We start from the raw sequence: 12,520 nt of genomic DNA, 5'->3' as shown, positions 1-12,520 counted from the left end.
CACAGTCACAAAGATTCTGTCAAATGTTTTCTTCTAGAAGTTTCACTGTTTTAACTCTTGCACTTAGGTGTATGATCTGTTTTGAGTTACTTTTTGTGTATATGGTGAGGTAAGCATCCAAATTCTTTTTTTGGCAAGTGTATATCCAATTGTCCTGGCAACATTTGTTGAAAAAACTTTCTCTTTTGAATCATCGGGCTTCTACGTCAAAAATCAATTGACCATAAATGCATGAATTTATTTTTGGACTCATAGTTCTGCCCCATTGATCTACAGGCTCATCTTTGTGCCAATACCACACTGTCTTAATTACAGTGGATTTATAATAAGTTTTGAAATCAGACAGTATTAGTTCTACAAATTTGTTCTTTTTCCAAATTGTTTTGGCTATTGTAGGTCATTTGTATTTCCACGTACATTTTAAGACCAGCTTGTCAATTTCTACCAAAAAAAAGCCTGCTGGAATTTGCTAAGTGTTGCCTTGAATTTACAGATCAATTTGGGAGAATAGCTCTGTTGACCACACTGAGTTTTTCCAATCTATTACTATGAAATGCCTCTTTATTTAGATTTTCTCCACAATGTTTGTTTTCAGTTTATAAGTCTCCCACTTCTTTTGTTAAATTTATTCTACTTTATTCTTTTGACATTGTTGTGAATGGAAATGCTTTCTTAATTTCAATTTACCATGGTTCATTGCTAGTATATAAAAATATAATTGATTTTGTACATTGGTCTTGTATCTTGTGACTTTGCTGAACTTGTTTATTGGTCCTAATAATTGTGTGTGTGTGTGTGTGTGTGTGTGTGTGTGTGATTTCTTTGGGATTTTATACATAAAGGATCATATGATCTGTGAATAGGAACAGTTTTATTTCTTTATTTCCATTCAGAATAACTTTATTTCCTTTTCTTTCTAATTTTCCTGGCTAGAACCTCCAGGACAATGTTGGAATAGAAGTGCTGAAAGCAAAACTCCTTATCTTATTCTTGATCTTAGGGGGGAAGCATCAGTCTTTCTCCATTAAGGATGATGTTAACTGTGTGTTTTTCAGATGCCCTTTGCTAGGCTGAGGAACTTTGCTGCTATTACTAGTTTGAGTGTTTTTATCATGAAAGAGTGTTGGATTTCATCAAATGTTTTTTCTGCATCTATTTAGATTAACATGGATTTTTTTCACCTTTATTCTATTAATATGGTATACTACATTGATTGATTTTCAAATGTTAAACTACCCTTGCATTCCTGGGATAAATACCACTTGGTTATGGTGTGACCATTTTATACGTTGCTGGATTCAGTTTGCTAGTATTTTGTTAAGGATTTTGTGTCTGTACACATACGGGATATTGGTCTACAGTTTTCTTGTGATGCCTTTGTCTGGTTATGGTATCAGGGTAACACTGGTCTCAGAGAATGAGTTGGGTTCCCTCCTCTTCTATTTTTTGGAAGAGTTTGTGAAGGATTGGTCATCTTTGTTTTCTTTTGTTTTAACAATGCTTTAAAATATAAAAACCAAACACTACTGAATTGTACACTTTCAAAGGTTGAATTTTATGGTATGTGAAGGGATTGATATGAGCCTACAACCCCTGAAAGGGCCTATTTCTGGTTTACCTTTATTCCTAGGGTGTAGCGCTGTAGAATTTACCAAGTTATCTCTATCATGGCAGGCCTTCAACTCCAATCTCTGTCTCCCTAGTCCCATGAAGCTACCCACAGGACTGCTGTTTCTATCAGTCACTGGCCCCTCTGGAAGCAGCAAACATTCTTCAACAGCCTTAAACTCCAGCCTCACTTTCTTGGACTTCTATGCTCCTCCAGATCTTGTACTGGTAATTCTGAGGAGTTCTTGTTGATTCTCCAGTGGCTTCAAGGAGATGTTTTTTGTTGTTAATAATTTGTCCAGCTTTTCTAGCTACCTTCAGAGGGAACGATCTGAGTTACCTAGTTAACTATTAATGGATGCTTGAATCATCAATTTTTTTAAGTTATAAAACAATTATAAATTTATCACCAACAATATATTTTGTTTGAGGATATAAAATGTTTCAGAATGATATAATTAAATTTTAAAACAACTCTCTATGCCATAAAAAAAAAACATATGCAAACCTTTTTGGGCTTAGATTGTGCAGTATAAATTTCAACATTAATATAATTAATTTCACTATTTATGAACCCTACTTATAAGCTAAGAAGACTGCATTCATTTATATAGTACACTTTTACTCTTCAAAATACTTTCACTATCTATTCTTTATCATTTGTTCCAAATAGTCCTCGGTGAAGTAGACAAAAACATTATAATTTTCACTTCAAAGATGGATAAACTGAAGTTAAACTAATTTACTGATTTTAAGAAACAATGTAAGAAATTGCTTTTAAATTCAAACACACATGACTTTTGCAGTCTCACCTGATTTTCCACTGTGGCAGTCTGTACCAGACTCTGATTCAGATGTTGAAACATAGTTCAGTATTTGATGTCCACAGCTTATAAAATAAAAGAGATAAATATAAATATATATTTATGACAAATGAGGCAAAATGTTTTTACCTAAATACACTTGAAAATCTGCTTAATTTTTAACCAAGATACCAACTACAAAACATCCTAATATTCCAATCTCTCTATAAACTTTATAGGCTTTATACTAGGAAGCATCTGTCTGTCCCTGAAGGAAATAATGTATTTTGAAAGTCAACATTGAGTTCTGAGGTAAACACCTATTACCATTGAAGCAGAAATGAGAATAAACAGCATGTGAACTAGGTACTATAAATATGCCCTAAGGTATTATATACTAAAATAATTCTCATACATTTACTGATATCTTATGATGGATAGAATAACACTATATTTCACTTCAGATGGAGATCATTTAATTGGAAAATGAATAATGGCACTGAAATGAGAAAAGGTTTATTCAGAATAAAAACTACTAGATAAAGAAGAGGACAGAGTCTTAATCCATCACCTAGTTATAATATAGAACTAGAAAACTGGTAATACTTTATTAAAATAACCTATATTTTGAAATAGAAACGAACATTTGGGAAACTTACCTGTTACATAAATTGCTATCAGAATTTCTAAGCTGCTGATAAAAATCTGGTGAATTGGGTGCATTGCCCAGAGATCTGTGTAAAACAACACTTGGCTTAGTAAGAAAATCAGCAGTATCAGGAAATTCTATAGGTGATCGACTAGTTAGAGAGCCAGCTGACACTGATCCATGACTGAGAGAATTGACAGGACTTAGGCTGGGTAAGGCACCTTTAAAAATTAAAAGAGAGGAAAGAGATAAATAAATATGTATGTATCTGCATGTGTTTATTGTCTATGTTTGTGTATTTATAAAGAACATTTTCCTTCCTTAAAGAAAGCAAAGTGTTTACAATTAAATGATAAAGTAAATTTCTAGGTGGAGCTATCTTCAAGACATTCTAGGAATTTAAGCAGAATATAGACCATGTTTGTCATCATCATTGACTGTGGACTAAACACCCTGTGGCAGGACGCACAGACTTGCTAAATATTAAGAGTATAACTAAAATTTACATCCTGTGTGGCACAGATTTTCCTAATTCATATTGGTCTGTATCTTTCACATTTTGTGTCCCTACCAGCTCAATTATCCACATGAACAAAACATCTTTACCAAGTTTTACTGAATATTTTTCAACACGATAAAATTCATTTTTATTGAAGAACCCAAGTTCTTAATAGCATTAAGCAAGTTGAGCATATGATAAAATTATATGGTAACAGAACAGAAAATCCCATAAAAAATATATCCAAATCTTTCCAGCTCATTCATTTGACAATTCCTTCATTCATTTCCAGCCTGGCAGCCTGCCTGAAAATTTCAGACCCACGCCCTCACAATCTCAAGAGCCAATTCCTTAAAACAAATCCATTCTCCTCCCCCTATATATATGTATGTATATATTTATATATACACACATAAATGTTTTATTAGTTCTGTTTTCCTGGAGAACACTTACTAATACAATGCGTAATTTTATTTAATCTTCACAGTAACCCTGTGAGTTAAGTAGCATTTTCATTTTACCTTGAAGAAAAAAAACTACCGCCCCCCCCCCCCCAAAAAAATCAGGAAACTCGATTTAGTCAACACTATGAGACCATACTCTTTCCAAGGCTGCCACTGCTGTTCTGATCGATTTGTTTAGAGGCTCCTATAATTTCATATAATGTTAGGGCTGAATGGGATTTTACAAATAATTTGGTCAAACAGTTTACTGTTTCAGAAGAGGAAGCTGAGAACTAGAGAGGGGAAGCATCTTGCTTGTCAAAGTCATAATGTTTAGTTACTAACTGGAGACTAAAATTTCAACTTTCAGTGCTCTTTTCTCTAATTATACCAGTGAGTGTCCAAAATCCTGAAAAAGAGGCTGAGAAGAATAAATGGTAAATAACCTCAGGATAGAAATTTGATATAACATAGAAAAATATCAAAGAGAGAAGAAAATGACAGAGAAAAACCTAGCAACCTTTAAGAAATACTTTCTACAATATAGATTCATCATTTTTCTCTTAAACCTTTTTTACTGTGAAATATAATGCACATACAGACAAGTTACATCAGGAAGGCTCATCACTCAAGCAGAGACATAAAACATAACCAGAGATCAGAGACCCCTGTCCTCTAACATCCCTCCCTCTCATTAAAGGAAAGCATTATTTTGACTTTTATGGTATTGTTTTTCTTGCCTTTCTTTATACAACATATGTATGCATCTCTTAACAATTTAGTTTTGCCCTTTTTCAAACTTTGTAAATTGAATCAGACATATATATAGATGCTTCTATGCCTTGCTTACTTTACTCGACATTTTAAAAAGATATTTCCATGTGTTGCATGTGACTGTAGTTCAATTGACCCTGTAAGGGTTTACTCCTGGTCACTCAATTCTGTTCCATTGAGTTGGCATATCCTTATGCCAGTACCCCATTAGCTTGATTACTATAGCCTCATAGTAAGTTTTAAGATGTGGAAGTGTGAGTCCTCCAATTTTTTCTTCTTTTTTATTAAAGATTGTTTTCAATATTCTGGGTCCCTTGAATTTCCATATGAATTTTAAGATCAGTTTATCAGTTTCTGCAAAGAAGCCAGCTCAGATTTTGATAAGGATTGAACTCACTCGAGAATAATTTAGGGAGTATTGCCATCTTAACAATATTAAGTCTTCTGATACATGAACATGGGATATTTTTGCATTTATTTAGGTCTTCTTTAATTTCTTTCAATAATGTTTTCTAATTTTCAGTGTACAGGTCTTGCACTATTTTGTTAAATTTATTCCAAAGTATTTTATTCACTTTGATGCTAACTGTAAATGGAATTATATCCTTAATTTCAGTATTGCATTGTTCTTTGCTGGTATATAGAAACAGAATTGATTTTTGCATATAGATCTTGTGTCCTGCCACACTGACGAACTTGTTTATTGGTTTAATAGATTTTAATGAATTTCTTAGGATTTTGTAAGTACATGATCAGGTCATCTGTAAATATAGTTTTACTTCTTTCTTTTATTCCTTTTTACCTAACTACCCCAACTAGAACCTCCGATACTCAGTATAAGTGGCAATTATTTTATAATTATTAAAATAACTTTATAACTTTATTTTATAATTTCCAGTTCTTTGTTTATATTCTCTCTTTGGTAAGACATTGTTGTCATACTTTTCTTAAATACTTTAGATATGGTTTCCTCCAGCTCTTTAAACACATTTATCATGGCAGATTTAAAGTCATAGCTAAGTCCAAAATCCACACCCCCTCTGGGAAGTTTTCTGTTGGCTGCTTTTCTTTGTGTACGTGGCAAAAATTTCTTGTTTCTTTGCATGAGTCATAATTTTTTATTTACAACTGGACATTTTAGATAATATATTGTAACAATTCTGGTATTAGAGCCCTCCTACCCCCAAGGTTTGTTATGTTAACTGGTTTTGTGTTTGTTTTCTTGCTTCTGCTTATTTTTGAGTGACTTTCCTGGACTCATTATGCAGATCCTGTTTTCTCTGAGCTGTGTAGCCATTAAGTTCTCTACTAGTTTTTTGTTGGTTTTTTTTAAAGTTTTTGATTTATTTTTTAAGCTTCACTTCCTAGATGTCACCCCTGGGTCAGTATAATTTAAGGGTCAACCAATGATGAGTCAGAAGAGTTCTTTAATTCTCTTGCCTATATGTCATCTGTAGACCAGAATCTGTTTGAAAAGATAGGCCTTCAAACTTCAGGCAGTTTATAACACAGCCTTGGCTTTCACTTCCTGCCTGTGCAGGGCCTCAAGGTCAGCTACAGGTCAGTGACCGGAGCCTTCTCCTTTCCCAGATCTTTCCTAGGCATGTGCACAGCCTTGCACATGTGTCCAGCCTAGCAGATCCCCAGGAATATGTCAGAGCTTTCCAAGTTCCCTATGGTCATCAAGTGTCTGGGATTTCCTTTTAAATCCCCAGTCAGCTGCTGTTTGTCCCAAGTGAAATCACAGCCTTAGACAGTCACATCGTTGCCTGGCATAGAGTTTGGCTTTTTGGTTTGTGTTTTTGGAGAGCTGAGCTCTAAGTCAAATCAAACAGCCACAATACCCTGGGAATAGAGATTCCAGGGAACTGTAAGTTTGGACAAAATGTTTACTGTACTCTCAGGATGCTGCTTTTAATGGAGTTCCAAAAGAGGTCAGTGCTCTCTGAGGTTCAGCAAAGTTACTGGCTTTTAGCTACAATACCACTGAGCTGGGGAGAGAGGGCATGGGAATAGCCCCCAATTAAAATGTCACAAAACCCACTGTCTTACCAAAGTTCAGTAGTTTCTCTTATATAGATGCCTTCTAGTTTGTTCTCTGGTTTTTTGTTTTATATTTTTGTTGTTTTAGTAGGAGAGTGAGTTTACTGAGATCCTCTCTCTGCCACTCCAGAAGTCAATCTCTATATATGATTTTAATCCTTTGAAACTCATTGAGACTCGTTTTATAGTCCAGCAAATGGTCTATTGTGATCAATTTTGTATGTGTTCTTGGAAAAAATATGCATCCTGTAATGGCTGAGTGTAGTGTTTTATAGTCAATTAGGTCAAGTCAGTTAAATCATGTTGTTCTAATCTTCCGTATATCTATACTAATATTTTGGTCTGCTTATTCTGCTAGTTAATGAGAATAGTGAGTTAAAATCTCCAAATATAAATATGGATTTGCCTATTTCTCCCTTTAGTTCTATCAATTTTGGGCTCATGTATTTTATAAGTGTGAGATCAAACCTATCTGGGTCCTTAGAGTATGCCTCGTGTAAAGAGCGTATACTTGAGTGCTGTTAATTGTCTGGCAATCTTTGCCTTTTAATTGGAGTGTATTTTCAATTTTTTTGTTGAATACTGGACATTTTAGATAATATACTGTAATAATTCTGGTCAGATCCCTGCCGTCTGTGCCGCAATCCCCCGCCCCCAACAGCTGCAAGGGGTATATTTAATGTAATATAGTGTGTTTAATCCACCATCTTATTTGCCATTTCTTTTTTAGTTGTTCCTTCTGTTTTTGTTTCTTATTTTCTCTTTTCTTGGATTCTTTTGGATTGTTCAAGTTTGTCTTTCTTTCTTTTTTTTTTTTTAAACTATTTTTTTTTTTTTTAAAGATTTTATTTTTTCCTTTTTCTCCCCAAAGCCCCCCGGTACATAGTTGTGTATTCTTCATTGTGGGTCCTTCTAGTTGTGGCATGTGGGACGCTGCCTCAGCGTGGTTTGATGAGCAGTGCCATGTCCGCGCCCAGGATTCGAACTAACGAAACACTGGGCCGCCTGCAGCGGAGCGCACGAACTTAACCACTCTGCCACGGGGCCAGCCCCTTGTCTTTCTTTTTAATCATGCCATTTTACCTCCTATATTGGCTTTTTACTTATACTTTTTTCTTTCACTCTTTTAATTATCACTCTGGATATTACAATATGCATTTTTGAAGTATTAGTTTCTCTTAATTTAGAACTTTTTACTACTTTTCAATCATTGCTAGTACAAGTTTAAATCCATTTACCCCTTTCCCACCCCTTATGCCACTGTTACCATATATTTGACTTTTTCATATATTATGCATGCTACAAGGATGTTTTTACTGTTGTTTCTAATCATCAATATTTTCTTAAATTCACCCACATATTTAGCCTTACTAGTGCTTTTCATTCGTTCCTGCAGTTCCATGCTTCCATCTGGATCATTTTCCTCCTAGCTAAAGAAGTCCCTGCTGAATCTTAGTAGTGCATGTGTACTAGCAATAAATACTATCAGCTTTTGTTTGTGTGAAAAACTGCTATTTCACCTTACTTTTTAAAGGATATTTTCATTGGATAAAGAATTCCAGGTTGGCAATTTTTATTCTTTCAGTACTTCAAATATGCCTTCCCATTATCTTTGGGTTCCAAACTTGCTGTTGAAAAGTCACTGTCAGTATCAATGTTGTTCCTTGGAAAATAGCCTTTTTTTTCCTGGTTGCTTTTGAGATTTTCTTGTTATTTTCTAATTCAGGAGTTTTGGTGAAATATCTAGCTATGATTTTCTCTACCTTCGTGGGGTTCACCGAGTTTCATGAATTTGTTGGCTCCTTTATTAGTTTTGGAAAATTATTCCGCCCTATTGTCTCTCTCCTCTTCTTTTGGAACTTCAGTTACACAAACATTAGAATCTCTGACTGTGTCCATTATGTCTCTTACATGTTGTTCTGTTATTCAGGCTCACGCATGTTAAGGACTGTTACATCTTCTTGGAGAATTGACCCCTTTATCATTATGTAATGCCCCTCTTTATCCCTGATAGCTTCCCTAGCTTTGAAGTCTGCTCTGTCTGAAATTAATATAGCTACTCCTGCTTTCTTTTGATTAACGTTAGCATGGTATCTTTTTCTCCACCCACTTACTTTTAATCTTCACAAGCCTTTATATTTAAAGTGGGTTTCTTGTACCCAACATATAGTTGGGTATTCCTCTTTGATCAACTCTAACAATCTTTGTTTTTTAATTGGTGCCTGTAGATCACTCATGTCCAAAGTGATTACTGATATAGTTGAATTAATATCTACCATATCTTTTACAGTTTTCTATTTGTTGCCCTTGTTGTTTGTTCCTATTTTTGTCTTCCACTCCTCTTCTGCCTTTTGTGGTTTTATTTGAACATTTTATGATTCCACTTTTTCTCCTTTCTTAGAATATCCACTATATTTCCTTTTCTACTTTTTTTTAGTGGTTGTCCTAAAATTTGCAACATATGTTTGCCACTAACCCAAGTCCACTTTCAAACAACACTATACCACTTTACAGATAGTGTGAGTACCTTATAATAACAAAATAATCCTAATTCCTCTATTCCTTGTATCATTGCTGTCATTCCTTTCACTTATATATAAGCATTCAAAACATATATACATAAAATATATGTAAGCACACACAATCAAAAACATTGCTGCTCTTATTATTCTGAACAAACTGTTATCTGTGAGATCAAATAAAAATAAGAATAGAAGTTTGTATTTTCCCTTCATTTATTCCTTCTTCAGTGCTCTTCCTTTCTTTACGTAGAGCTGAGTTTCTGACCGATATTACTTTCCTTCTCTTTAAAGAACTTCTTTTAACATTTCTTGCAAGTCAGATCTACTGGAAACAAGTTCCCTCAATTTTTCTTCATCTGAAAAAGTCTTTATTTCTCCTTTAGTTTTGAAGGATAATTTCACAGGGTATATAATTGTAGATTAGTGGTATTTTTCCTCTCAACACATTAAATATTTTACTCCACTCTGTTCCTGCTCGCATGATTTCCAAAACCTTGGACGTAATTCTTATCTTTGTTCCTCTATAGGTAAGGTATTTTTTCCCCTCTGGCTTCTTTAAGGACTTTTTCTTTATCTTTCATTTTCTATAATTTGAAAATTATATGCCTAGGTATTGTTTTTTGGCATTTATCCTGTTTGATGTTCTCTGAGCTTCCTGGATCTGTGGTTTGGTGTCTGACATTAATTTGAGGAAATTCTCAGTCATTATTGTTTCAAATATTTCTTCCATTTCTTTCTCTCTTCTCCTTCTGGTATTCCTTTGTAGTTGTCGCACAGTGCTTGGACATTCTGTTTTGTTTTTTTCAGTTTTGCTTTCTATGTTTTTCAGTTTTGAAGGTCTCTGCTGACATATCCCCAACATCAGAGGTTCTTTCCTCAGCTGTGTGCAGCCTACTCATAGGCCCGTCAAAAGCATTCTTCATTTCTGTTAGTGTTTTTGACCTCTACCATTTATTTTTGATTTTTTAAGGATTTCCATCTCTCTGCTCACAGTGTCCCTCCATTCTTGCATGTTGTCTACTTTATCTGTTAGAGCCCTTGGCATATTAATCATAGTTGTTGTTTGTTTTTAAAAGAAAAGTTCACTGTTTTTTGTTTTTTTGGTTTTTTTTGCTGATGAAGATTCACCCTGAGCTAACATCTGTTGCCAGTCTTCTTCTTTCTGCTGAGGAAGATTCACCCTAAGCTAACATCTGTTGAAATCTTCCTCTTTTTGTATGGGAGCTGCTGCCACAGCATAGCCACTGACGAGTGGTATAGGTCTGCACCTGGGAACTGAACCTGGATCACCTAAGCAGAGCACACCAGATTTAACCACTAGGCCACCAGGGCTGGCCCTAACCATGGTTGTTTTAAATTCCCAGTCTGGAGGCCAGCCCTGTGGCTAACTGGTTCAAGTTCCACATGCTCCGCTTCAGTGGCCAGGTTCACAGGTTTGGATCCCAGGTGCAAACCTACTCCACTCGTCAGCCACGCTGTGGAGGCATCCTGCATACAAATTAGAGGAAGATTGGAACAGATGTTAGCTCAGGGCTAATCTTCCTCAAGCAGAAAAAAAAAAGAGAAAGGTTGGCAATGGATGTTAGCTGAGAGCAAATCTTCCGCACCAAAAATAAATAAATAAATTCCCAGTCTGATAATTCTGAAATCCCTGCCATGTCTGGTTCTGATGGTTTTCTCTCTCACTCCAAATTGTGTTTTTTGCCTTTTGGTGTGCCTTGTAATTTTCTCTTGATAGCCAGACATAATGTATCTGTAAAAGGAACTGCTATAAATAAGACTTTAGTAATGTGGTGGTGAAGTGTTGGGGAGAAGTGTTATGCAGTCCTATGATTAGGTCTTTCTTTTGTGAGCCAAGTCTCCGAACTGTGAACTTCACAAGTGTTTCTTAGGGCTTTTTTTGCCTCCCTGCTTTGGTGGGAGAGGAGGGCTACAGCTGACTGGAGTTGGGTACTACCCTTCCCGCAGGTCAGTCAGGTCCTGATAATACCCCAGGAGGTGAGGCTCTGGGTAACTAGTTTCTCCTGCGGGCAGGTCTTGTTAAGAAGAATAGGGTGCTCTGTTGTATTTCAAAAAGGTTCCTTTCCCCTCCCCTGACAGAAGCATTTTCTCTAATATTTACTGTGGAAACCTGGTTGAACTTCTGGAGGTGTACCTCAAAAAACTGTGGGGACCCTCCCCCATGACTAGCTCCCCCTGGAGTTTTTAACTCTCAGAGTTGTCCCCACTGACCCTCCAGCAATTTGCCAGTTACAGTGCAGGTTTTCCTACCCCAGTACTGATTCAAGGCACTGGCGCTCACTGAGTTCCCCTTGTGAGTCTCTGCTCCAGTCAGCCTTGAGTAATCTGCATTTGCCTGTTTATCCCTCCAATTCTGGAGGCAGCAGTTTGCTCTGTGTCCTTACCTCCCTTAGAGACCCTAAAACAGTTGTTGATTTTTCAGGCTGTCCAACTTCTTAGTTGTTGTTAGGACAGAATGGTGACTTCCAAGTTCCTTACAGGCAGAACCGGAAACCAAACATCTTTGCTTATTTATATATTTTTTCCATCTGTGGGTTTTAGTTTGGATAGTTTCTGTATCTCTGGCTTCAAGTTCACTACTCTTTGTTTTCTGTTGTGTCCAATCTGTTTTCAAACCATCTTATAAGCTTTTTTTTTTTTTTTTAAAGATTTTATTTTTTTCCTTTTTCTCCCCAAAGGCCCCCGGTACATAGTTGTGTATTCTTCGTTGTGGGTCCTTCTAGTTGTGGCATGTGGGATGCTGCCTCAGTGTGGCTTGATGAGCAGTGCCATGTCCGCACCCAGGATTTGAACCAATGAAACACTGGGCTGCCTGCAGCGGAGCGCGCAAACTTAACCACTCGGCTCCGGGGCCAGCCCCATCTTATAAGCTTTTAATTTAATCAACTACATTTCTCAGTTCTAGACTGACTACTTTTTCTTTTCTGTGTGTGCCAGTTCTCTGTTAAAATTATCCATCCATTTTTCTCCATCTTTCCTTCTATTTCTTTTAAAACATCATTGTTATTTTAAAGACTTTGTTAAATCCAACATCAATATCCTATGTAGATCTCCTTCTAGTGTCTGCTCTTCTTGCTTATCAATAACATTTTCCTGCCTCTTGGCATGTTAGTTTTCTATTTCATGCCAAATATTGTGTGTACAAGAATTTTGTGACT

General features: G+C 35.9%; 1 protein-coding gene across 3 annotated transcripts in view; it reads right to left on the bottom strand.

The window, feature by feature from the left end:
* Positions 1 to 12,520, bottom strand: part of PDE3B (phosphodiesterase 3B) — a 191,785-nt gene that overhangs the window by 38,850 nt on the left and 140,415 nt on the right. For all 3 annotated transcript variants that reach the window (XR_011441143.1, XM_023646081.2, XM_023646082.2), the window contains exons 6-7: positions 3,071 to 3,281; positions 2,421 to 2,497 (exon numbers count right to left, since the gene is read on the bottom strand). Coding sequence is in view for 2 of the 3 variants with exons in the window: in XM_023646081.2 (XP_023501849.2) it covers positions 2,421 to 2,497; positions 3,071 to 3,281 (288 nt within the window). In the remaining variant the exon portion in view is untranslated. The remainder of the gene's footprint in view (positions 1 to 2,420; positions 2,498 to 3,070; positions 3,282 to 12,520) is intronic.

The sequence above is a fragment of the Equus caballus genome, chromosome 7 (genome assembly GCF_041296265.1).
Source record: "Equus caballus isolate H_3958 breed thoroughbred chromosome 7, TB-T2T, whole genome shotgun sequence".
In the NCBI taxonomy this organism is placed as follows: domain Eukaryota; kingdom Metazoa; phylum Chordata; class Mammalia; order Perissodactyla; family Equidae; genus Equus; species Equus caballus.
Note: the sequence above shows the minus strand (reverse complement) of the source record. Positions and strands in the feature narration are given on the sequence as shown.